The 27,015-nt window shown below is 48.0% G+C and overlaps 1 protein-coding gene across 11 annotated transcripts in view; it reads left to right on the top strand.

Moving 5' to 3' along the window:
- The window catches only part of LOC139227771 (sodium-coupled monocarboxylate transporter 1-like), a 100,801-nt gene that overhangs the window by 57,304 nt on the left and 16,482 nt on the right, over positions 1-27,015 (top strand). For 10 of the 11 annotated variants that reach the window (XM_070858784.1, XM_070858786.1, XM_070858783.1 and 7 more), the window contains 4 exons: positions 4,256-4,323; positions 7,343-7,429; positions 21,328-21,530; positions 23,441-23,544. In XM_070858784.1, coding sequence (XP_070714885.1) covers positions 4,256-4,323; positions 7,343-7,429; positions 21,328-21,530; positions 23,441-23,544 — 462 coding nt within the window. Of the gene's footprint in view, positions 1-4,255; positions 4,324-7,342; positions 7,430-21,327; positions 21,531-23,440; positions 23,545-27,015 lie in introns of those variants that run through there. The other variant, XM_070858793.1, reaches the window with a different exon arrangement.

The raw sequence follows: 27,015 nt of genomic DNA on the forward strand, positions 1-27,015 counted from the left end.
TTTAAGGACAGTTACAGATACAGTCAGAGACGATCGACTGGTAATGGACCTTCTGTTTCCAATAACGGCTCAAGTTGGTGGTGTGAAGGCAAACACACAGCCAGAGCTTGCAGGTATCAGCAACATACCTGCAGAAATTGCAACATCAACGGTCACTTGGCACGTATGTGCAGGAAGCCTGCAGCCAGGTTGATGTACGAGTAGGACGGGCCCGATGTAAGCCCTACGAGGCCAAATGGACACTGGGGGAAATCGCTGGAAGCTGAAGTTCAGCAAGTTCATGTGGAGCACATATACAGTTCATACACCAGGACGCCACTGATAATTATGAAAGTGCTCCTCAATAGCATCCCAGTATCAATGGAGCGAGACACGGGGGCCAGCCAGTCCCTGATGAGTATCAAACAGTTCGACAAGTTGTGGGCGTCCAAGGCCAGGAGGCCAAAATTATTGCCGATTGACGCACAGCTACGGACATATACAAAGGAGATCATTCCGGAGCTAGGCAGCGCCACGGTAGTCATGAGCCACAAAGATTTGGAGAACAGGTTGCCACTCTGGATTGTCCCGGCGGACGGTCCCGCACTGCTGGGGAGGAGTTGGCTTCCTGTCATGAACTGGAAATGGGGCGATGTCAATGCAATTTCTTCTGTGGAGTGAATATCATGCTCACAGGTCCTGGATAAATTTGACTCACTATTTCAACCCGGCATTGGCACTTTCATGGGGACCACAGTAGTGATTCAAGTAAACCCGGATGCCAGGCCAGTACACCACAAGGCCAGAGCGGTGCCGAACGTGATGCGAGAAAAGATAGAATGCGAATTAGACCGCCAGTCGAATTCAGTGACTGGGCGAGCCCGATTGTGCCGGTGTTCAAGGCGGATGGGTCGGTCAGGATATGTGGTGATTACAAGGCTACCATCAATCGGGTGTCACTCCAAGACCAGTACCCGCTACCGAAAGTGGAGGATACCTTTGCGACGCTATCCGGTGGCAAACTTTTTTCAAAATTGGACCTGACCTCAGCTTACATGACCCAGGAGCTGGCGAGTGAGTCGAAGAAGCTGACCACCATCATGACACACAAGGGGTTGTTTAAGTACAACAGATGTCCGTTCGGGATTCGCTCAGCCGCCGCGATCTTTCAATGAAACATGGAAAGTCTCCAAGTCGATTCCAAGGACGGTGGTTTTTCAAGACGACATCCTCATCACGGGTTGTGATACTGAAGAACACCTCCACAACCTGGAGGAGGTACTACGCAGACTGGACCGGGTAGTTCTGCGACTGAAAAAGGCGAAGTACTTTTTCCTAGCTCCAGATGTAGAATTCCTGGGGATGAGGGTAGCAGCAGACAGGATCAGACCTCCTGCATCCAAAACGGAAGCGATCCAGAGAGCACCCAGACCCGTAACACGACAGAGCTGCGTTCGTTCCTGGGGCTCCTGAACTATTTTGGTAAATTTCTTCCCAAATTGAGCACACTGTTAGAGCCGCTACACGTGATTCTATGCAAAGGTTGCGAATGGGTCTGGGAGGAAAGCCAGGAAAGGGCTTTTGACAGCGCACGCAATTTGTTATGCTCCAACAATCTGTTAACGCTATATGACCCATGTAAGAAACTTGTTTTAACGTGCGATGTGTCGTTCTATGGGGTCGGGTGTGTGTTGCAGCATGTTAATGCCAAGGGTCAGTTACAGCCGGTAGCTTATGCCTCCAGAAGTCTGTCCCAGGAAGAAAGGGGCTACGGGATGGTAGAAAAGGAAGCGCTTGCATGTGTATATGCAGTAAAAAAAAAATGCACCAATACCTGTTTGGCAGGAAATTTTAGCTGGAGACAGATCACAAACCCCTAATGTCCCTTTTGGCTGACAACAAAGCCATAAATGCAAATGCGTCGGCCTGCATACAGAGGTGGGCACTCACGTTAGCCACCTATGACTATACAATTCGGCACAGACCGGGCACTGAAATCTGCGCCGATGCACTCAGCAGGCTCCCACTAGCCACCACCGAGGGGGCAACTGAGCATGATGCTGAGATGGTCATAGCGGTTGAAGCTTTCGAAAACGAAGGCTCACCCGTGACAGCCCGTCAGATCAAAGTCTGGACAAATAGAGACCCGCTACTGTCTTTAGTCAAGAAATGTGTCCTGAATGGGGACTGGGCAGCCATGTACGGGGTATGCCCTGAGGAATTTAAACCATTCCACAGGCGCAAAGATGAACTCTCGATTCAGGCCGATTGCCTACTATTGGGTAACCGAGTAGTCATGCCCCAGATGGGCAGAGAGGCGTTCATCCGAGAACTCCACAATGAGCACCCGGGCAGTGTCATGATGAAGGCAATTGCCAGGTCACACGTTTGGTGGCCAGGGATAGATGCAGACCTGGAACTTTGTGTTCGCAGGTGCAACACGTGTGCCCAGCTGGGCAATGCGCCCAGGGAAGCCCCCCTTAGCCCCTCGTCACGCATCCATGTGAACTACGCAGGTCCTTTCATGGGAAAAACGTTTTTGGTTGTAGTAGACGCCTACTCCAAATGGATCGAGTGTGACATTCTCAATTCAAGCACATCCTCTGCCACGGTAGAATGTCTATGGGCAATGTTCGCCGCCCATGGTCTACCGGACGTCTTGGTCAGCGACAATGCTTTACAAGCATTGAATTCCAGGACTTCATGGCAGGAAATGGTATCAACCATGTCAGAACGGCACCGTTCAAGCCGGCCTCAAACGGCCAGGCGGAACAAGCAGTGCAGATAATCAAACGGGATGCTCAGAATCCAAGGGGGTTCCCTACAAAGCCGCTTATCACGCCTCCTGTTGGCCAATAGATCCCGACCACTCTCGCTTACAGGGATTCCACCCGCAGAGCTGCTAATGAAAAGAATGCTCAAAGCCAGGTTATCCCTTATACACCCCACCATGAAAGAAATTGTTGAGAGCAGGCACCGGTCACAATGTGACTACCATGATGGGAATGCGAGGGCACGATGTATTGATGTCAATGACCTGTCTTTGTCCTCAACTACACTGCAGAGCCCAAATGGCTCACGGGCACTGTGATTGGCAAAGAGGGGAATAGGATTCTGGTAGTTAAACTTACCAATGGACAAATCTGCCGCAACACGTGGATCAAACAAAAAGAAGGTTCAGCAACCCCATAGAAGAAGCAGAGGAAGAACACGATGTAGAGTTCACTCCACCACAGGTGACCGAACACCGGAACCAAGTGGAGGAGAGCCCAGTCACTGTGGGTAGTTCAGGCAGGCCTGAGGCACCGCAAACAGTCAGGCCAGCGCCCAACAACCGGAGCCCCAACGCAGGCACTCCACAAGGGAGCGTAAGCCACCAGAGAGACTTAACCTGTGATCCCAATAAGACTTTGGGGGGGAGGTGATGTTATGTATTCTACTGTCATTGTAATCTGACCTAAGTTGTACACCGTGAGAATACTGACCACTAGGTGGTGAACTTGTGGGAGACACTCCTAAGCTGGACTTTCAGGTATAAAAGGGGAAGCTCCACCCATCTTCTGCACTTCAGTGCTGGCAAATAAAGGTTACTGGTCAATGAGTGACCTTCTCTCAAGTAGGGGCCTCGTGTGCATTTGTACTGTATAGTAAGGACATATTAGACGGGGTCGCCCTTTCACCAACCCACCGCATCGAAATGACAGTGGAGATGCAGCACCCATCAAATTCCCGGCCTCAATGCCGCTGTTACCTCTGACCTCAGGGATCATGAGGAGAGGGAGGATGCTCAGTGCAGGATGCTCAATCAGCCCCTTTTGGAGGGAGACGCTCCAGGAGGCAGCTCTCCCTCTCTTCAGGCACCTTCTCTGCCCCTACAGAGCCTGTGGCTCAGTAAGATTCTCTCTCACAGGACTGCCACATAAACCTTCAGGTTGCCACTGCACCTTCTCCTCGAAGTGTTGCACTGGGTACCCTGCCACAGCTCTGCTGGACTTTGCTGGGCAGCAGCAGAGGACCCTTTCTCTATGTTGGGGATCCTACCGGGAGCTTGTCCTGCAAAGAATATGCGATCCAGGAGTAAGGACAGGAGGTGGAAATCCCACTCTGACACAAGTAACTCAAATTCCATTTTCATTTAATTGGAATCCAGGATTTTACCAGTGGATTGGATTCTATCTATTTTTTTAAGAAAACCATAAATCAGCCGTCTTGGTCATAGGCATGCTACTTGTCAGGGAAATGCTCTTCTATACTAGTTACTCATGTATTTCCATAGGTTTAATGTATGGACTCATCTGTATTGCAATGGCTGGTTTATCTTCTGTGATGGGAAGCGTGCTCCAGGTAAGATTTATCTGCGTTACAGATGTGATTAGTTCTTTTACTTTACTTTTGGTGAATGTTGGTATTTAACATGAGCAATGTTCGTGCTGGTGAATGGAACATTCTCTCATTTCAGGCAATCACTGTCAGAGATAGCATACTCTGCTGAGGAGTCACAGTCGTTCTACTCTCTAACAATACACCTTAGCTACTTGCTCTAACAGTTCCTACTACACCGCTGTGGGATTTTCATTTCTCGCACTAGCCATCCTGTGGACTCTAAGAGTGAGATTGCCAGTTTGGTGCTGTAGGCCTATCCCACCAGTAACTGAATTGAGAAACTCATAGAACCTTTGGACCTTTAGACCTGGGAAATCCCATCGGTCTGGCATGATTTGAACCCAATGCTGCCCCCTCTAGGCTTCCATATTTCACTTACCCTTTTACCTAAAAACACCTATATTGCAAGTAATAAGAAGTACTACAAGGGGAAAGTGTACACTAGTGGGGTACCGCAGGGTTCTGTGCTGGGGCCCCAGCTGTTTACATTGTACATTAATGATTTAGACGAGGGGATTAAATGTAGTATCTCCAAATTTGCGGATGACACTAAGTTGGGTGGCAGTGTGAGCTGCGAGGAGGATGCTATGAGGCTGCAGAGTGACTTGGATAGGTTAGGTGAGTGGGCAAATGCATGGCAGATGAAGTATAATGTGGATAAATGTGAGATTATCCACTTTGGTGGTAAAAACAGAGAGACAGACTATTATCTGAATGGTGACAGATTAGGAAAAGGGGAGGTGCAACGAGACCTGGGTGTCATGGTACATCAGTCACTGAAGGTTGGCATGCAGGTACAGCAGGCGGTTAAGAAAGCAAATGGCATGTTGGCCTTCATAGCGAGGGGATTTGAGTACAAGGGCAGGGAGGTGTTGCTACAGTTGTACAGGGCCTTGGTGAGGCCACACCTGGAGTATTGTGTACAGTTTTGGTCTCCTAACTTGAGGAAGGACATTCTTGCTATTGAGGGAGTGCAGCGAAGATTCACCAGACTGATTCCCGGGATGGTGGGACTGACCTATCAAGAAAGACTGGATCAACTGGGCTTGTATTCATTGGAGTTCAGAAGAGTGAGAGGGGACCTCATAGAAACGTTTAAAATTCTGACGGGTTTGGACAGGTTGGATGCAGGAAGAATGTTCCCAATGTTGGGGAAGTCCAGAACCAGGGGTCACAGGCTAAGGATAAAGGGTAAGCCATTTAGGACCGAGATGAGGAGAAACATCTTCACCCAGAGAGTGGTGAACCTGTGGAATTCTCTACCACAGAAAGTAGTTGAGGCCAATTCACTAAATATATTCAAAAGGGAGTTAGATAAAGTCCTTACTACTCGGGGGATCAAGGGGTATGGCGAGAAAGCAGGAATGGGGTACTGAAGTTTCATGTTCAGCCATGAACTCATTGAATGGCGGTGCAGGCTAGAAGGGCTGAATGGCCTGCTCCTGCACCTATTGTCTATGTTTCTGTGTTTCTACACTGTGTTACAAGAAATGCCTGAAAGAGAATTTCTTAAAGTCAATCAAAGGATTTTGCAGATACAGTCCCACCCATTGATCTCTGGAGATACAGTCCCACCCAAAGAGCTCTGGAGATACAGTCCCATCCATTGATCTTTACAGATACAGTCCCATCCATTGATCACTGGAGATAATGTCCCATCCATTGATCTCTACAGATACAGTCCCATCCATTGATCTCTGCAGATACAGTCCCATCCATTGATCTCTGCAGATACAGTCCCATCCATTGATCTCTGCAGATACAGTCCCATCCATTGATCTCTGCAGATACAGTCCCATCCATTGATCTCTGCAGATACAGTCCCATCCATTGATCTCCGCAGATACAGTCCCACCCAAAGGAGTCAGCAGATATTGGCTGGACAACAGTGGAAATACATTCACAAAGACTCCTGTGGCCTGTATTCCTTGTGATTCACCAAAAATGCCGAGTTCAAGAAATCTTTTTAAATGGATTGACATAGCCATTACACACAGAGCAGAGCCATTATCTCCCACACAATGTGGATGCTGAATTAAGAAGTATTGGGCCCAGCCAACTGGCGATAACTGGAGTGACTGTGTCTGTCTGAAGTGTAATAAAATATCTATTTTACAATCAGGCAAAGGCTGTATGGGAATATCTAGGAACTATCACTGAGCAGCAATCTAACAGATAATATCTGAAAGCACAGAGCAAAGTCTAAGCATTTTACCACCATTATCTGAAGCCTGAGATTAGATTGGATAACTCAGGGCTATCTCTACACATTGGAGTGGAAATTCGGTCTGTCGCTGCCCCGGAGGGACAGTAATGGCGGCGGGAATCATTTCCGGGCGGGCTCTTTACCTCGGGATTTTCAGTTGCTCAGCTGGCCTAGTGCCCTAAAAGAGGTGTGGAACGCCTCCCTTGACACTCCGCCCCACACTCGGGGCCCAGCTGATGAATTTTGTGGCTGCAGACGCAAACCATTTCCCGGCGCAATATTTACCGCCCCGTCGCCATTCGCGGTGGTACCGAATTTTCACCCTTTTGTATTTACTTGTAGTTTTATTCAGTTCTGCCTCTCTGTTTGTGCTGGGTACAACCAAATTGATAACAACATTTAAAGTCTTACCTGAATGTTTATCGAAAAATCTTCCTAATTCAGAAATTTCATCCAATAAATATTCTGGGCTACTAATGACAGTTACAGAGGAGTGAAGTTTAGTTAAAATTCTCCAACTCCAGAGCAGCAGCAACACCTCAGGGCATGTAATTTATGAAGGGTTAACTGTGAGTAATTATCCTGATGACATCAGCAGTCAAAATGGTTAATCCCAGTGTTAAACTAACAGGCAGAGGAATCTGAAACAAACATGTTCTCTACCTGTCACTGGTGTCACCAAAATACATCTCCCCTTTTAAAACTGCTTCCTATCTCTCTGTCAAAGACATAATACAGATGTAACAGCTGTCCACTTTCTCCATTGTTCACCAGGCTGCCCTCACTATTTTTGGGATTTGTGGAGGTCCACTGCTAGGATTCTTCCTGTTAGGCATGATATTCCCATGTGCCAATTCAATTGTAAGTACCTCATAGATATTTTGGGCTGGAATTTCTCTGGGATCCCATCCCTCGCGAGGGTCGGAACGGGGGCGCTAAAGGGTTGGCAGTCACGAGCGCCATCATTCGCGCCGCTCGGCAAGTTCAGTGCGTCGGTATGGCGGCACAGAGGAGTACTTCCCAGGAGCGTCTCGCCGCTCTACAACGTCCCGCTTTCAAAATTTGTTTTGCGCTGCACGCGTAGCGGCCCAGAGAAAGCTGGTGTGCAGAGCTGACCCGGCGGCAGTGAGGGAAAGAATGACTGCACGAGGTAAGTGTGATTGTTTTTTCTTCTTTTTGCAATTTAAATTTATTTAGGGTGAGTAATATATCGGGAATGTTTTTTGCACCGATTTTTTTTTGCAGGGAGGCCTCTCTTAACATGCTACGAAGCCAGCTCTTTAGCAACGGATATTCAGTTGCTCACCTGGCCTAGCGCCCTAAGATAGGTGTGGAACGTTTCCCTAAGTGCTCCGCTCCACTGTCAGGGCACAACTGCTGCATTTTTTGGCTGCTGACACAAACCATTCCCCGCGCTAAATTTATCCACCGCCTGACATTAACGCCTCAAAAAACGTCATGCATCAGTTTAGTACAGTGCGAGCAGTCATTTTCCATAGCATGCAAATGGTACATAAGAAACTTTAAAAAGATTTGTTTGTTGGAATTGTATTTTGTTTTGAGATTGGTAAGATGACCAATTAGAAAGCAGAAAATTATAATTTAAAACATGGTCAGTATAGATTCTATGTTGACATAGATACTGTCATCATTCAGTGACAGGAAATGGCTGTGAGTGCTAGTTCTGAACATATCGTGTAGGGAGGCTGGATGTGAACACTCACTAGGATATAGTTTAGTGAGTGCTGGGTGTGAGCATTTATTAGGATGCAATTTCCAGCCTCTGGTCTTGTGAATCATATTGCTTTAAGAAAGAAATTAAGTTTCTAACGCAACATTGCATCCGAATAAATGCTCACACCCAGCACTCACTGCACTATATCCTTGTGAGTGTTCACATCCACGCCTCCCTACACGATATGTTCAGAACTAGCACTCATAGCCATTTCCTGTCAGTGAATGATGACAGTATCTATGTTAACATAGAATCTGTGCTGTCCATGTTTTAAATTATAATTTTCTGCTTTCTAATTGATCATCTTACCAATCTCAAAACAAACAATACAATTCCAACAAACAAATCTTTTTAAAAGTTTCCTGTGTACCATTTGCATGCTATGAAAAATGACTGCTCGCACTGTACTAAACTGATGCATGATAGTGCCCATACGAACTGACACTCAAACAATAGGCACATTGCCTTGGCTTTGGTATTGTGGTGTGTCACTGGGCAGATCGGGGACGATGCTACGGAGACATACTTGCCTCTGAGGAAATGGACAGCCCTTGTTCACCATGAAACTTGGCGAATTGTTTTGGGAAGGTTTGTGAGGCTGTGCCAGCAGTGTGGCCCCAGGGCTGTGCCAGCAGTGTGGCCCCAGGGCTGTGCCAGCAGTGTGGCCCCAGGGCTGTGCAAGTAGCGATTATTTGGGGGCTCGTGTTGTCCCTGACACAGGCAAGTGATTAGTTTTATTGCTGCCATGGTTTGTGAGCTTTGTACTGCAGCTCAGGAGGATACTCTTTGGTCCCATTAGAGCATTGTAGCACTGTCATACTCTGGTCTCCTTACATCATCATCATCATCATCATCGTAGGCAGTCCCTCGGAATCGAGGAAGACTTGCTTCCACAGCTGAAATGAGTTCTTTGGTGGCTGGACAGTCCAATACGAAAGCCACAGACCTTGTCGCAGGTGGGACAGACATTCGTCGAGGGAAGAGATGGGTGGGACTGGTTTGCCGCACGCTCCTTCCACTGCCTGTGTTTGACCTCTTCACGTTCTTGCCGTTGAGATTCGAAGAGCTCAATGCCCTCCCGGATGCACTTTCTCCACTTAAGGCGGTCCTCGGCCAGAGACTCCAAGGTGTCAGTGGTGATGTCACACTTTATCAGGGAGGCTTTGAGGGTGTCCTTGTAACGTTTCAGCTGCCCACCTTTGGCTCGTTTGCCGTGAAGGAGCTCCGCATAGAGCAATTGCTTAGGGAGTCTCATGTCTGGCATGCGAACAATGTGGCCTGCCCAGCGAAGCTGATCAAATGTCTTCAGTGCTTCAGTGCTGGGGATGTTGGCCTGGACGAGGACACTATCCTGGTCAATGTACACACCTACACTCTGCGGCACGGGATACACATGCCATACCAGATTCCAGCATACCTGCCAGCGATGTACACAATATTTGTCTCAGCCATGGCTCATAATAACACCTCTGTCTTGGGCGTCAAAAGGTTGTGGGTTACTCCCACTCCAGAGACTTGAGCACATTTGAACAAAGACAGACAGGAAAATACCCTCTGATCCATCCGGCCTGGCCCACTCAATATATACTCTCTCCATCCACCCAAAACCACGTCATCTCCCAGGGGAGGCAACAGCTGGTAAAAACCCAGACCAATTTAGGGGGGGATAAAATCTGAGAAATTCACCTCCTACTCTCCTAAGCGATCATAACTAGTCCACAATATCAATTCCATTATCCTTTTAGCTGATCTAATGGCAGCCTTAGTTTTTGTTAGCCATTCTTTGTCCTTAACTCTGGTTAGTTGAGTATTAGATGCCTTTAGATTGTAGAAACTTTTTTTTGTAACATCTGATTTTGGCTTTTTCTTACCACACTCCTTTCCTTTGATTTTGGACACATATTTGTCTTCCATATTTTTGATCTTTTTCTTAAAACCTTTCCATTTGTATTTTAAGTTCGTCCCATCACCACCCAGTAGAGTTGGTCAATTAACCTGTTCCAAATCTTTAGCCATTTTAGCAAAGTTTGGACTTATGAAATCTAGTACGAGCTGCAGATTCTCAGGTGTCGAAATTTGGTTTTACCGCCAGCTGATACCACCTAGGAGAGAGCAACCTAATGGGGGCAGTGATGGCACACCACATCGTCCTGCGGCGAAGACTTCAAAGGTGCAGCTACACAGACGGGTTATGGCCAATGTGGGACCACGCCAGAGTAGAGGCCCCAGATGTCCGGGAAGGAGGCTGTACACACGCAAGGTTTACCGTACACATTGCTCTTACCTTGATATGTCCAAGGAGCAGTGTATAAGAAGGCTGCAGTTCAGCAAGGCGATGGTCACAGACCTCTGCCATCTCCTGCACACAGACCTCGAAGCTGACATCGGCACCAGGACCTTGCTGTTAGTGGCAGTGAAAGTGACAGTGGCACTGAACTGCTAGGCAACCGGCACCTTCCAATCGCCTCTATCCGATATATGCAACATCTCGCAGTTTGCAGTCGATTGCTGCATTCGGCAGGTGACCGATGCTCTCTACAGCCATCGAATGGGCTACATCAGCATGTCCAGGGAGAGCCAGGATGAGCGTTCCCGTGGCTTCACCAGGATAGCAGGCTTTCCCAGCGTTCAGGGAGCTATTGATTATACGCATGTGGCATTGAGGACCCCGCTCCACAATGGAGAAGTGTTTCAGAATCACAAGGGCTAGCACTCCCTCACCATTCAGCTGGTCTGCGACCACAGGCAGATTATCCTCGCTGTCAATGCCCGCTATCCTGGCAACTGCCACGATCCGTTCATCCTGCGGGAGAGCACTGTGTCATGACTGTTCCAGCCACCTCATGAAGGACGTGGCTAGCTCCTGGATGACAAAGGCTATGGTCTCGCCTCCTGGCTGATGACTCCCTCCACACTCCCACCACCCCTGCGGAGCAGCGCTACAGCACCAGCCATATCGCAACCAGGACCATTATAGAGCAAACTATCAGGGTACTGAAGCAGCGTTTCCGCAGCCTTGACTGCTCTGGAGGGGCATTTCAGTACTCACCTGATAGTGCCCATGTTCACCGTTGTCTGCTGCATGCTGCACAATGTGGCCATCATGAGGGGCCAGCCATTACCACCAGGGATGGCAGATCCACCTCAGGAGGACAGCAACGATGAGGAGGAAGAGTAAGAGCTTCAGCCACGGAGCAGGCAGCCTAACACTTGTAGCTGCAAGGGCTGCTCGTCAGAGACTCATCACACATCGATTCCAGTGAACGACGCAAGACTGAGGAGGGTCGATGAGGGCAGTGCGTTTGATGTAGTATATATGGATTTTAGTAAAGCTTTTGATAAGGTCCCACTTGGCAGACTGGTCACGAAAGTAAAAGCCCATGGGATACAGGGCAAAGTGGCAAGTTGGATCTAAAATTGGCTCGGAGGCAGGAAGCAAAGGGTACTGGTTGATGGGTGTTTTTGTGACTGGAAGGCTGTACCCTGTGGGGTTCTGCGGGGCTTAGTGGCATATATCAATGACTTGGATTTAAATGTTGGGGGTATGATTAAGAAGTTTGCAGATGACACTAAAATAGGCTGTGTAATTGATAATGACAATGAAGAAGAAAGTGGGATTGCAGGAAGATATCAGGTGGGCAGAATGGTGGAAAATGGAATTCAATCTAGATAAGTGTGAGTTAATGCATATGGGGAGGTCTAACAAGGCAAGGGAATAAGCATTATATGGTACGAAACTGAAAAGTGCAGAGGTCCACAGATCCCTGAAGGTAGCAGGCCAGGTAGATAAGGTGGTTAAGAAGGCATATGGAATATTTGCCTTTATTAGTTGAGGCATGGAATACAAGAGCAAGGACGTTATGCTTGAACAGTATAAAACACTGGTTAGGCCACAGCTGGAGTACTGCGTGCGGTTCTGGTTACCACATTGCAGGAAAGATGTGATTGCACTGGAAAGGGTGGAGAGATTTACAAGAATGTTGCCTGGACTGGAGAATTTTGGCTATGATGAAAGATTGGAGATGCTGGGTCTGTTTTCTTTGGAACAGAGGAGGCTAAGGGGAGACCTGATTGAGGTGTATAAGATTATGAGGGGCCTGGATAGAGTGGATAGGAAGGACCTGTTTCCCTTGGCAGAGGGGTCAACAACCAGGGGACATATATTTAAAGTAATTCGGGGGAGGTTTAGAGGAGATATGAGGGGAAATTTCTTCAGCCAGATGGTGGTGAGAGTCTGGAACTCACTGCCTGAAAGGGTGGTAGAGGCAGGAACCCTTACCACATTTAAAAGATACCTGGATGTGCACTTGAAGTGCTGTAACTTACAGGGCTACGGACCAAGAGCTGGAAAGCGGGATTAGGCTGGATAGCTTTTGCTCGGCCGGCGCGGGCATGATGGGCCGAAATGGCCTCCTTCCGTGCTGTAAATTTCTATGATTCTATGTGCCAAATGGCCAGCCTATTCACCTGGCGATCTGCTGAAGACATCACACCCCACCCTCCAAGCCTCTGTGTATATAAATCGCAACACAAGAATGTGACAATTCAAAATCATTTTTATTCGCAACAAAAACCATAGTGTGCTCTAAAGAAGCACAAAAGAAAGCCATCATCCACAGCAAATAATTATGCAGACAAGACCCTTTCAAACATTATCACCTACATCCAAGTGCAACTATTTACATGAGGTCATATTCGAACAAGATCAGTATCTCTGGCCACTAACCCTAACCCTAGTCCTAAATGCACACAATTCTTTAATGGGTCTTGCTCAGTGATTTCCCATCCCTTTCCGTCTCCCCCTCCCACGCCTACTGCTGTTCCTGAATGGGGTCTCAGTGCCTGCAGCAAGGCTGGTAGGTCGCTCCTATGGCCTAGCAGGATGTCTCCGACCAGCTCGGGCCCTGGAAGGGTCTGCTGCAGACTACATCACCTCAGCATGGACGGCAGCACTCTGGTCTGGATGGGTTGCAGAGAGCGGCAGGTGCAAAGGCGGAATGATGTCATCCTGAGGGTGGACATCAGGTTCCAACAGGCTCGACACACTGCTACTCCCCCGGGCACAGCCTCAGCATCTGAAGCTATCTGGGTGAGCACAGATGGCTGCCCTGCTTCAGAAAAGTTAGGTCCCCGTTGGACTGATGGGGCCCCAGACACAACAGCAGCGGTCAGTCCGTGCGTGGCATCAAGTTGACTCTGCATTAGCACAGACTGCGACTGCAGCACACCACAGAGCTGATTGATGCCATCACGCACTGACGACATTACATTATGCAGGGCTCCAATAGCATCGGCTTGGTGCTAAATGGCTACTGCCACATCAGCCAGAGCCTGTGCACCATGTCTGGGACCCCATGGTCACTTGGGGCATCCGACATCCGTTGGTATCTACCAAGGATGGGCTCGATGAGCTGATGTGAGGCAGGTGCAAACCTTGAGGTGAACTCCTTCCTCACAGCAAGTGCATCGAGACTCTCTCTTGGGCACCCTTGCCAATGCACCCAGCAGATCGCTGTACATCCGCAATGATTGTCTTGCATCCTCATCAGAGTGCTGCTGAGCATCACTCAGCCATGTACTCATCTTCCGGGGGGCTGGTCCCCGGGCTTCCCCTCCCCGCTGGCCTTGCTGCGACCATTGGGTCCCGGAGCATCACCCACCTCCATTTCCCCGACCACGCCTGCCTCTAAAAAGGTGCTGGCCCCACTCTCTGAGGCCGCTGGCTTCTCGGTAAGTGCCAGAGAGGTGTCCTCCGCCTCCTGCTCCTCTCCACCATCGCCTGCAATCGAAGGCTGACATGCAGGCCCCTGTACATCTCAGTCACCATCTGAAAGTACAAAGCCAGGGAAGAGTGGTTACCTGCAGGGGAGGGGACCAGGACTGGGAAAGGTGTTTAGAAATGCCACTTTCATGGTAAGTGGTGAAGGATTGTGGTGTCGGGGCGAAGTGGCCTGCTAGAGGCTGCAAAGGAACTCAACATACCGTCACTGTCCCGTGGGGGCTCAACCTCACCCACCGGCACCGCTACCACTTGTGCGCCTGTCGAGGCCGAGAGCCATTCCTCCAACATAGAAACATAGAAGATAAGTGCAGGAGTAGTCCATTCGGCCCTTCGAGTCTGCACCACCATTCAATAAGATCATGGCTGATCATTCCTTCAGTAGCCCTTTCCTGCTTTCTCTCTATACCCCTTGATCCCTTTAGCCGTAAAGGCCATATCTAACTCCCTCTTGAATATATCCAATGAACTGGCATCAACAACTCTCTGCGGCAGGGAATGCCACAGGTTAACAACTCTCTGAGTGAAGAAGTTTCTCCTCATCTCAGTCCTAAATGGCCTACTCTTTATCCTAAGACTGTGTCCCCTGGTTCTGGACTTCCCCAACATCGGGAACAATCTACCCGCATCTAACCTGTCCCGTCCCGTCAGAATCTTGTATGTTTCGATGAGTTCCCCTCTCATCCTTCTAAACTCCAATGTATAAAGGCCCAGTTGATCCAGTCCCTTCTCATATGTCAGTCCAGCCATCCCGGGAATCAGTCTGGTGAACCTTCGCTGCACTCCCTCAATAACAAGAACGTCCTTCCTCAGATTAGGAGACCAAAACTGAACATAATATTCCAGGTGAGGCCTCACCAAGGCCCTGTACAACTGCAGTAAGACCTCCCTACTCCTATACTCAAATCCCCTAGCTATGAAGGCCAACATACCATTTGCCGACTTCACCGCCTGCTGTACCTGTATGCCAACTTTCAATGACTGATGAACCATGAAACCCAGGTCTCGTTGCACCTCCCCTTTTCCTAATCTGCCACTATTGAGAGAATATTCTGTCTTTGCGTTTTTGCCCCCAAAGTGGTTAACCTCACATTTATCCACATTATACTGCATCTGCCATGCATTTGCCCACTCACCTAACCTGTCCAAGTCACCCTGCAGCCTTTTAGCATCCCTCTCACAGCTCACACCGCCACCCAGTTTAGTGTCATCTGCAAACTTGGAGATATTACATTCCATTCCTTCATCCAAATCATTGATATATATTGTAAAGAGCTGGGGTCCCAGCACTGAGCCCTGCGGCACTCCACTAGTCACTGCCTGCCATTCTGAAAAGGACCCGTTTATCCCGACTCTCTACTTCCTGTCTGCCAACCAGTTTTCTTTCCATGTCAGTATATTACCCCCAATACCATGTGCTTTGATTTTGCACACCAATCTCTTTTGTGTGGGACCTTGTCAAAAGCCTTTTGAAAGTCCAAATACACCACATCCACTGGTTCTTCCTTGTCCACTCTACTAGTTACATCCTCAAAAAATTCCAGAAGATTTGTCAAGCATGATTTCCCCTTCATAAATCTATGCTGACTTGGACCGATCCTGTCACTGCTTGCCAAATGCGCTGCTATTTCATCCTTAATAATTGATTCCAACATTTTCCCCACCACTGATGTCAGGCTAACTGGTCTATAATTACCTGTTTACTCCCTCCCATTTTAAAAAGTAGTGTTATATTAGCTACCCTCCAGTCCATAGGAACTGATCCAGAGTCGATAGACTGTTGGAAAATGATCACCAAGGCATCCACTATTTCTAGGGCCACTTCCTTAAGTACTCTGGGATGCAGACTATCAGGCCCCGGGGATTTATCGGCCTTCAATCCCATCAATTTCCCTAACACAATTTCCCGCCTAATAAGGATATCCTTCAGTTCCTCCTTCTCACTAGACCCTCAGTCCCCTAGTACTTCCGGAAGGTTATTTGTGTCTTCCTTCGTGAAGACAGACCAAAGTATTTGTTCAATTGGTCTGCCATTTCTTTGTTCCCCATTATAAATTCACCTGAATGTGACTGCAAGGGGCCTACATTTGTCTTCACTAATATTTTTTTCTTCACATATCTATAGAAGCTTTTGCAGTCAGTTTTTATGTTCCCGGCAAGCTTCTTCTCGTACTCTATTTTCCCCCTCTTAATTAAACCCTTTGTCCTCCTCTGCTGAATTCTAAATTTCTCCCAGTCCTCAGGTTTGCTGCTTTTTCTGGGCAATTTATATCCCTCTTGCTTGGATTTAACACTATCCTTAATTTCCCTTGTTAGCCACGGTTGAGCCACCTTCTCCATTTTATTTTTACTTCAGACAGGGATGTACAATTGCTGAAGTTCATCCATGTGATCTTTAAATATTTGCCATTGCCTATCCACTCAACTCTTTTAAGTATCATTTGCCAGTCTATTCTAGCAGTTCACACCTCAAACCATCGAAGTTACCTTTTCTTAAGTTCAGGACCCTAGTTTCTGAATTAACTGTATCACTCTCCATCCTAATAAAGAATTCTACCATGTTATGGTCACGCTTCCCCAAGGGGTCTTGCACAACAAGATTGCTAATTAGTCCTTTCTCATTATACATCAACCAGTCTCTGATGGCCCGCTCCCTGGTTGGTTCCTCGAAATATTGGTCTAGAAAACCATCCCAAATACACTCCAGGAAATCCTCCTTCACCGCATTGCTACCAGTTTGATTAGCCCAATCAATATGTAGATTAAAGTCACCCATGATAGCTGCTGTACCTTTATTGCATGCATCCCTAATTTCTGGTTTGATGCTGTCCCCAACCTCACTACTACTGTTTGGTGGTCTGCACATAACTCCCACTAGCGTTTTCTGCTCCTTGGTATTCCGTAGCTCCACCCATACCGATTCCACATCATCCAAGCTAATGTCCTTTCTTACTATTGCATTAATTTCCTCTTTAACCAGCAATGCCACCCCACCTCCTTTTCCTTTCTGTCTATCCTTCCTAAATGTTGAATACCCCTGGATGTTGAGTTCCCAGCCTTGGTCACCCTGGAACCATATCTCCGTGATGCCAATTACATCATACCCGTTAACTGCTATCTGCGCAGTTAATTCGTCCACCTTATTCCGAATACTCCTCGCATTGAGGCACAGAGCCTTCAGGCTTGTCTTTCCAGCACACTTTGCCCCTTTTGAATTTTGCTGTAATGTGGCCCTTTTTGCTTTTTGCCTTCGGTTTCTCTGTCCTCCACTTTTACTTTTCTTCTTTCTATCTTTTGCTTCTGCCCCCATTCTACTTCCCTCTGTCTCCCTGCATAGGTTCCCATCCCCCTGCCATATTAGTTTAACTCCTCCCCAACAGCACTAGCAAACACTCCCCTGAGGACATTGGTTCCGGTCAAGCCCAGGTGCAGACCGTCCGGTTTCTACTGGTCCCACCTTCCCCAGAACCGGTTCCAATGTCCCAGGAATTTGAATCCGTTCCTTCTGCACCACTCCTCAAGCCACATATTCATCTGAGCTATCCTGCAATTCCTACTCTGATTAGCACATGGCACTGATAGCAATCCTGAGATTACTACTTTTGAGGTCCTACTTTTTAATTTAGCTCCTAGCTCCCTAAATTCGTCTTGTAGGACCTCATCCCATTTTTTACCTATATCGTTGGTAACGATATGCACCACGACAACTGGCTGTTCACCCTCCCTTTTCAGAATGCCATGCACCGCTCCAAGACATCCTTGACCCTTGCACCAGGGAGGCAACATACCATCCTGGAGTCTCGGTTGCAGCCGCAGAAACATCTATCTATTCCCCTTACAATTGAATCCCCTATTACTGTAACTCTCCCACTCTTCTTCCTGCCCTCCTGTGTAGCAGAGCCATCCACGGTGCCATGAACTTGGCTGCTGCTGCCCTCCCCTGGTGAGTCATCCCCCCCCAACAGTACCCAAAGCGGTGTATCTGTTTTGCAGGGGGATGACCGCAGGGGACCCCTGCACTTACCTTCCTTGCACTGCTCTTCCTGTTGGTCACCCATTCCCTATCTGGCTGTGTACCCTTTCCCTGTGGTAAGACCAACTCACTAAACGTACTATTCACGTCATTCTCAGCATCGTTCATGCTCCAGAGTGAATCCACCCGCAGCTCCACTGCCGCAATGCAGTCTATCAGGAGCTGCAGCCGGATACACTTCCCACACACATAGTCGTCAGGGACACCGGAAGCATCCCTGACTTCCCACATAGTACAGGAGGAGCATAACACATGTCCGAGCTCTCCTGCCATGACTTAACCCCTAGATAAACTTAATTTGGCAACAACAAAGCTAAAGGTTACTTACTGATAAAGAAAAGAAAAAGAAAAACTACTTACCAATCACCAGCCAATCACTTACCCCCTTGGCTGTGATGTCACCTTTCTATTTCTTTCTACTTTTTTGCCTTCTCTCCCTGCTGCAGCTGCACCAGCTGGCCTCCCTACTCGACGTAGCTCCGCCTCCTTGCTCTCCAGCTCCCCGACTGCGACTGATGGGCCTCTTGTAGGCCTCCCGACTTGACGCTGCTCCTCCTCCTCGCTCTCCCAATTAGGGGTTGCAGATCAGGGACCCCTCTTCCGGTTCGTATCTATTCCCTTCTATTGTGGGCTAGCTTGGCCTGCAAGATTCAAGAGAATGTCAGAGTTAGTGCCCTTCTATCCGTCTGTCCAAAGTGCCTTACATAGTTCAGAACAAGTTACTGTACGAGAGTCGTCACAGGTCGATGTAACTTCGATTAGCTGTGAGTACTTGGCATGGCAATGCTTGAATGAGGGGGCCAGCACCTAACAGTTACAGTGAGGATACTGTCTTACAGACGCATATGAAGACTGAGGAGGTAACAAGATGAGGGGTGGGTTTCAATAACGGAGTAGGAAGGTTAACAGCGCATGCAGGCCCTTGGAGTGGGTGAGGCTGCAAATGTGAACCTTACATCTGACCTCACCCATGTAGATCATGGGGTCCAACACGTTCACATCGAGGAGAGACTGCACATGGCATGCTCAGGTTAACGTTAAAGATACGCACCCTCACCACCCGCGTCATGTTCCACCTCTCACAACATTGGGTTGCTGTCCTGGGCACCGTGTTAGTTGCTGAGACGCTTTGAACGGCTTCCCTCCATAGACGTCGAAATGTCTGTGTCTGTAACCTCCTGCCAGTCTCGGTCCGCAGAAAGCTCCGCCGCCTCTCCAGGGTATCAAGAAATGCAACCGGTGAGCATGCTAACGAGTTGCTGCTGCATCTGCCATCTTCACCCTCTGAGTGAGTGTGTAGGAAGTGAATATAAACACGAGGCAGTGCAACGCCCTATCACCGCCTGAATTGAATGCAGATGGTGCCAGTATGTCTGAGGTGCAGTTACAAATGCTGATTACCGGCTGAATGTTGTCGCCCCACTTCCCACCCCACTTATCGCCGTTTACCACCTCCAGAGTAGCGTGCAATGCCTGATTACTGCTGCAATCCCCTCTTCAGGCGGTAAAAACTGAATTTTGCAGTTGATGGTGATAATTACCGCCAGGTGATAAAATCTCCACTCAGGCGGTGTCACTCCCTCCCAAAAGCCGGTACTCAATTTCAACCCCTCAGTTTTTTTAATTCTACCAACCAATTAAAACCGTATAATGTCTTGGTCACTGTTGCCCAGATGTTCCCCCTCATGGAGCCATGATATCAGGTCAGGCTCACGAATAAACACGAAGGGCTGAATTTTCGGCTTTGATGATTGCGGGGCGGTAAAGTTTGCGCCCGGGAATAGTTTGCCCCTCAGTCTTCAAAATTGGGCAGCTGGGCCCCAAGCCAGCGGGTGCAGCACTAAGGGAGGCATTGTACACCTCTCTTGGGAATTAGCATGGAAAAGTGCCGAGCTAAAGAGCCGGGAGCGCTCCGACAGATGCCTGGGGGGAAAAAAACTGAAACAAACCCCACAAAAACATTCCCAGTACATAGTCCATGCCACCACAACATAAATTGCAAAAAAATTATAAGAAAAACACTCATACTTACCTTAGGACTGCATTACTTACCTCTGTGCTCTCGGTATAGTTGGCCCACCCAATTTCCCAGGTGGTCATGGTGGGGCGCACTTTGGGATCGGCGGGAGTTAAAAATCACGCCGGTGTCGCAACCAGGGGCATTGCACATCGGCGCAGCTCTTCCAGGTGGTGCTGCTCTGCGCCACCACAAAACCGGCCCCGACAACTCCCGCGGGCCGCTGGAGGTTGACTGCCCGCCCAGAACACCTTATCGCCGCCATTGCCACCGCTCCAGGGTGAAAAACGGAGCACAAAGGATCGGAAAATCTATCCCTCAATCTAATATATTATATATATTAATATGATTATTCCAAGTTACTTCATTAACATGTTGAGCCAGGAAACAGACTTGTCTATTTTCAACAAACCTTTTCAGCTGAACTTCGCACCATACAGAAGGTAAACATCGAGACAGTGAATCTTGGCTGACAATACTATGCAGGACTGTGGGAGTGCTGCACTGTCAGAGCTGCCATCTTTCGGATGAGGTATTAAACTGAAGCCCCATCTGACCCCTCAGATGGATGTAAAAGATCCCATGGCATTATTCAAAGAAGAGCAGAGGAGTTTTCCCCAATAAATTATCCTTCAACCAACATCAAAAATCAGAATATCTGATCATTGCTGTTTGTGGGACCTTGCTATATGCAAATTGGCTGTCACATTTCCTACGTTACAACAGTGACTACTGTTGAAAAGTACTTCATTGGCTGTAAAGCACTTTGGGACGTCCTAAGGTCGTGAACGGCGTGATATAAATGCAAGTTTTTCTTTCTTTTTCTAATGGTCCCATACAATCTTCCCATGGATTGTATGAGACCCCTTCCTACTCGTAAAAGCCATTGTATTGGTATCAGGCAGCAGCAAGGGTGATGGAGTCGTTCCATCTTCAGGTTCAGGTTGAAGATGAAATTTGCATTTTGCACTTCCATTGGGTTGTGACTGAATTTGGAATTAATTTTGAGGGTATGGGGTAAAACCCAAAAATCAGAAGCCCAGGCTTCATAGAGTAGCAAGCGGGACCAGGGCTCTTAGCTGGGTGCTTTGATACAGTGACAGGTTGGAGCCTGGTGTCTGAGGTCACTTATTGTTTTACACTGCTGGTGTTCAGCACTGCTCATTGACCTCATGATTGTTGTGTTTTTTCCCAGGGTGCAATATCTGGTCTTGCTATCAGTTTCATACTGACACTGTGGGTAGGAATTAGTGGGCATGTCTATACCCCACTACCTGATCACACTAGACCTCTACATCTCAGCATAGCAGGATGTTTGTTCAACATCACTGAGCCTCTGGACCCAGTAACTGGAAGCCCCTGGACAACAATTAACCCAGTTACAGAGCTGAACTCCAGGTAAAGTGTGACTACTGAGCCTTTAGACAAGCAGCCTATATGTATTCATATTGCTAGTGGTGTACTTTGGTTCTGCTGTTAGATTTATATCATTTTATTCATTTACTTTTTCCATTTTTTATTTTTGTCTCTCTTCCTTATACTTCCCTCCCTCCTCTCGATAGAGGTCGGGCTGTTAACGTGTTCCCGCATCTCTGTCAAAGTTACACTTAAACTGACAACTAGAAGGGTTATGAGAATGACCCAGGTCAGCAAGCCCTCCATTTTCTTTTTTTCCTGCATTTAGAGCCTGGTGCATGGGGAATTGTGAGCACACTCCTTTACCCTCACCGAGTGGATGCACCGATTGGGTGACGTGGTCAGGGAAGTTATTATTGACAATCAGAGTCCACTGTCTCGGCGTGAGTGCTGTCTGCATCTGCACATGACCTCTGACACTTGATTCTGGCAAACTATGTGGGGTCAGAGCGAGATTGCTTAGTTTTAATATTACAGGCAGGCACCCATGTGACTTACACCCTTGGGGTAGGGGTCGGTGGAGAGGCTGGGAATCTTGGTGAAGGGTGCCTAGAAAAATGACCATGGTTTGCAATTGTCCCCCTTTTTATAAAAGGAGACTGAGAAATGTTTTACAAATCTTTGGGAACCATGACCTAGTCTTGGACACCCATGGTGGGCCCCAATGCAATCATATGGTCTCACTTGGTGTCCTGGCCTATTGTTCTCGGTCCAGGCCATGAGCAAGGAAAGCCTAAGTCTGGAAGCCCCTAGTCTTACGCTGCCATCCTTGTTTGGATGGGGCAGAAGCTTCATGTCCCAGCCCAATTCATGGCCCTTTTGCCACAATCTTGCCGTTGTAACAGTGAGAGTGTTCAGGCAAAGCCGAGGAGTCTAGGCCTCAGGTCCCCCAGTATCCAGGGAGTAGTAACTATCTGTCACCAAAAACTACAGAAACCAAGGAGGGACCGCCACCTCACACTCCCTTCAATGTTCTCTTGATCTTCCTGGCAAGTAGTCACTCATTGGTGAGTTGTTGTTTCTAAGGACATTTTCCTTAAAAACCTAGGGGTAAAATTCCCCACAGGATTCTTCCCATGTCCCATCGTAACTTTAGCGAATCATTGGAGAAGCAACAGAAACGGGATGTGAATGCTGGGCATGGATCACATTCTCACTCCTGCCAGCCTGTATCAAATAGCCATAGCCCAGTGTATCCGACATCTTTAGTGTTACTGTAAAGCAGTAATGTTAAAGGTTTGTGTGTCAACAGAGTCAATGGCAGATGGAACCGATCTCCAGAGCTGACTGTATAACCCAGGTGCCTGCTGGTTTCAGATCTCAGAGCATGGATCAATCCCAGTACCTGCTGATTTCAGATCCCAGAGCATGGACCAATCCCAGTACCTGCTGGTTTCAGATCCCAGAGCGTGGACCAATCCCAGTTCCTGCTGGTTTCAGAATCCAGAGCATGGACCAATCCCAGTACCTGCTGGTTTCAGATCCCAGAGCGTGGACCAATCCCAGTACCTGCTAGTTTCAGATCCCAGACCTCCACCTTCGGAAGATAACCTTTCACTGTGTCAGTGATATTTCCATTTCCTGAAAGTGTTATCTACACAGCCTTTCCAACTGAGGCTGCCAGTTCAGTCACGTGCAGTGTTATAGTGTGAAATATCTCAAACTCATTTCATGTAGGATACTTACTGCCAGCAGATAGCAAAGACTTCAATCCTACAATCTGATCTGGATTTGATCCCAGGTTCAAGATTTAGAAGAACAGTACACAGACCAATTACGCTACTCTGCCGTCTTTATCTCTTCACTACTAACACAACCTACTTCACAGTACCTAATGGTCTTTGCCATACATAAATACTATCCTTAAAACATGCACCCTTTTTTGATTTCAGGCCAGCGATTGCAGACACTTGGTATTCAATCTCCTATCTTTACTTGAGCGCATTCGCAACCATGGTTGTCTTGATTCTTGGGCTCATAATCAGCTTGCTGACAGGTTGGTGTTTCCTCTCCATATAAGAATGTATAATAGGTAGGTCAGATGGTAACACTTTATTTTAAAGAGGCATAAAGGAACATTGCCCTCAATTACAGTACAATAAAGAACCAATTACATGGAGCCAAGAGGGATTGTGTTACCCAGCCCTATCCAAATATGAGCTGGTACTAGATTAGAGAATCAGTATTTGCAACAAATCCCCACTCTGAATAGAAATGAGCTTGGAACTCTACACTTTGCATCAGATCCCGATGGGAATGAACTTGGAGCTCCATACTTTGTACCAAATTCCCATTCCCATGGAAATGAGTTTGGAGCTCCATATTTCAAGTTGAGTCAACTTGATGATGAAACCAAGCAGGATTTAGAGTTTCTACCCAATACAATTTGTTGGGCCCCAACAGTGAGGCCAAAGGGCTACTGAACTCAAGAGAACAGGTTTATTTTAATTTGCGCATGTTGACTGAGTCTTGCAAGACCCTATTCATGTAAAGCTAGTCTCCTTTCAAAATTGTTTAATGAGGCATTCATTTCTGTAAAAATCAAAATCACCATTGCACTTTTTGTGTATGATACCATTGATACGTCCTTACTACACAGTATAAATGCACACGAGGCCCATGCTTGAGAGGTCAGTCTGTGACCTGTCCTTTATTCCTTAGCACTCAAGTGATGAAGGTGGGTGGAGCTTCCCCTTTTATACCTGAAGGTCCAGGTTAGGAGTGTCTCCCACCTAGTGGTCAGTGTTCTCACGGTGTACAACTTAGGTCAGTTTATACATGGATTACAATGACAGTAGAATACATGACATTACCTCCCCCCACAAAGTCTTATTGGGATCACAGGTTGAGTCTCTCTGGTGGTTTACGCTCCCTTGTAGAGCGCCTGAGTTGGGGCTCCAGTTGTTGGGCGCTGGCCTGAGTGTCTGCTGTTTGCAGTGCCTCAGGCCTGTCCGGACTGCCCACAGTGACTGGGCTCTCCTCCCTTGGTTCCGGTGTTCGGTCACCTGTGGTGGAGTGAACTCTATATCGTGTTCTTCCTCTGCTTCTTCTATGGGATTGCTGAACCTCCTTTTTGTTTGATCCACATGTTTGCGGCAGATTTGTCCATCGGTAAGTTTAACTACCAGAATCCTATTTCCCTCTTTGGCAACCACAGTGCCTGCGAGCCATTTGGGCCCTGCAGCGTAGTTGAGGACAAAAACAGGATCATTTACATCAATATATCGCGCCCTCACATTCCTGTCATGGTAGTGATATTGTGACTGGCGCCTGCTCTCGACAATTTCTTTCATGGTGGGGTGTATCAGGGATAATCTGGTTTTGAGCGTCCTTTTCATTAGTAGCTCTGCGGGTGGAACCCCTGTGAGCGAGTGTGGTCGGGATCTATAGGCCAACTGGAGGCGTGATAAGTGGGTTTGTAGGGAACCCCCTTGGAATCTGAGCATCCCCTGTTTGATTATCTGCACTGCTCGTTCTGCCTGGCGATTTGAGGCCGGCTTGAACGGTGCCATTCTAACATGGTTAATTCCATTGCCTGCCATGAAGTCCTGGAATTCAGTGCTTGTGAAGCACGGGCCATTGTCGCTGACCAAGATGTCCGGTAGACCATGGGCGGCGAACATTGCCCATAGACTTTCTACCGTGGCAGAGGATGTGTTTGAATTTAAAATGTCTCACTCGATCCATTTGGAGTAGGCGTCTACTACAACCAAAAACATTTTCCCCATGAAAGGACCTGCGTAGTCCACATGGATGCGTGACCAAGGCTTGGCAGGCCATGGCCAGGGGCTAAGGGCGGCTTCCCTGGGCGCATGGCCCAGCTGGGCACACGTGTTGCACCTACGAACACAAAGTTCCAGATCTGCGTCTATCCCTGGCCACCAAACGTGTGACCTGGCAATTGCCTTCATCGTGACAATGCCCGGGTGCCCATTGTGGAGTTCTCTGATGAACACCTCTCTGCCCATCTGGGGCATGACTACGCGGTTTCCCCACAGTAGGCAATCGGCCTGAATCGAGTGTTCATCCTTGCGCCTGTGAAATGGTTTAAATTTCTCAGGGCATGCCCTGTATATGGCTGCCCAGTCCCCATTCAGGACACATTTCTTGACTAGAGACAATAGCGGGTCTCTTTTTGTCCAGACTTTAATCTGACGGGCTGTCACGGGTGAGCCTTCGCTTCCGAAAGCTTCAACAGTCATGACCATCTCAGCACCATGCTCGGTAGCCCCCTCAGTGGTGGCTAGTGGGAACCTGCTGAGTGCATCGGCGCAGTTTTCGGTGCCCGGTCTGTGCCGAATTGTGTAGTCATATACAGCTAACGTGAGTGCCCACCTCTGTATGCGGGCCAATGCGTTTGCATTTATGGCCTTGTTGTCGGCCAAAAGGGACGTTAGGGGTTTGTGATCTGTCTCCAGTTCAAATTTCCTGCCAAACAGGTACTGGTACATTTTCTTCACCGCATATACACATGCGAGCGCCTCCTTTTCTACCATCCCGTAGCCCCTTTCTGCCTGGGACAGACTCCTGGAGGCATAAGCTACCGGCTCTAACTGACCCTTGGCATTGACATGCTGCAACACACACCCGACGCCATAGGACGATGCATCGCACATTAACACAAGTTGCTTACATGGGTCATATAGCGTTAACAGATTGTTGGAACATAACATAAAAGCCCTTTCCTGGCTGTCATAGAAACATAGAAACATAGGAAATAGGTGCAGGAGCAGGCCATTCAGCCCTTCTAGCCTGCACCGCCATTCAATGAGTTCATGGCTGAACATGAAACCTCAGTACCCGCTTCCTGCTTTCTCGCCATACCCCTTGATCCCCCGAGTAGTAAGGACTTCATCTAACTCCCTTTTGAAAATATTTAGTGAATTGGCCCCAACCACTTTCTGTGGCAGAGAGTTCCACAGGTTGACCACTCTGGGTGAAGAAGTCTCTCCTCATCTCGGTCCTAAATGGCTTACCCCTTATCCTTAGACTTTGACCCCTGGTTCTGGACTTCCCCAACATTGGGAACATTCTTCCTGCATCTAACCTGTCTAAACCCGTCAGGATTTTAAACGTTTCTATGAGGTCCCCTCTCATTCTTCTGAACTCCAGTGAATACAAGCCCAGTTGATCCAGTCTTTCTTGATAGGTCAGTCCCACCATCCCGGGAATCAGTCTGGTGAATCTTCGCTGCACTCCCTCAATAGCAAGAATGTCCTTCCTCAAGTTAGGAGACCAAAATTGTACACAATACTCCAGGTGTGGCCTCATCAAGGCCCTGTACAACTGTAGCAACACCTCCCTGCCCCTGTACTCAAATCCCCTCGCTATGAAGGCCAACATGCCATTTGCTTTCTTAACCGCCTGCTGTACCTGCATGCCAACCTTCAATGACTGATGTACCATGACACCCAGGTCTCGTTGCACCTTCCCTTTTCCTAATCTGTCACCATTCAGATAATAGTCT

Source organism: Pristiophorus japonicus, chromosome 17 (assembly GCF_044704955.1).
Source record: "Pristiophorus japonicus isolate sPriJap1 chromosome 17, sPriJap1.hap1, whole genome shotgun sequence".
Taxonomy (NCBI): Eukaryota; Metazoa; Chordata; class Chondrichthyes; family Pristiophoridae; genus Pristiophorus; species Pristiophorus japonicus.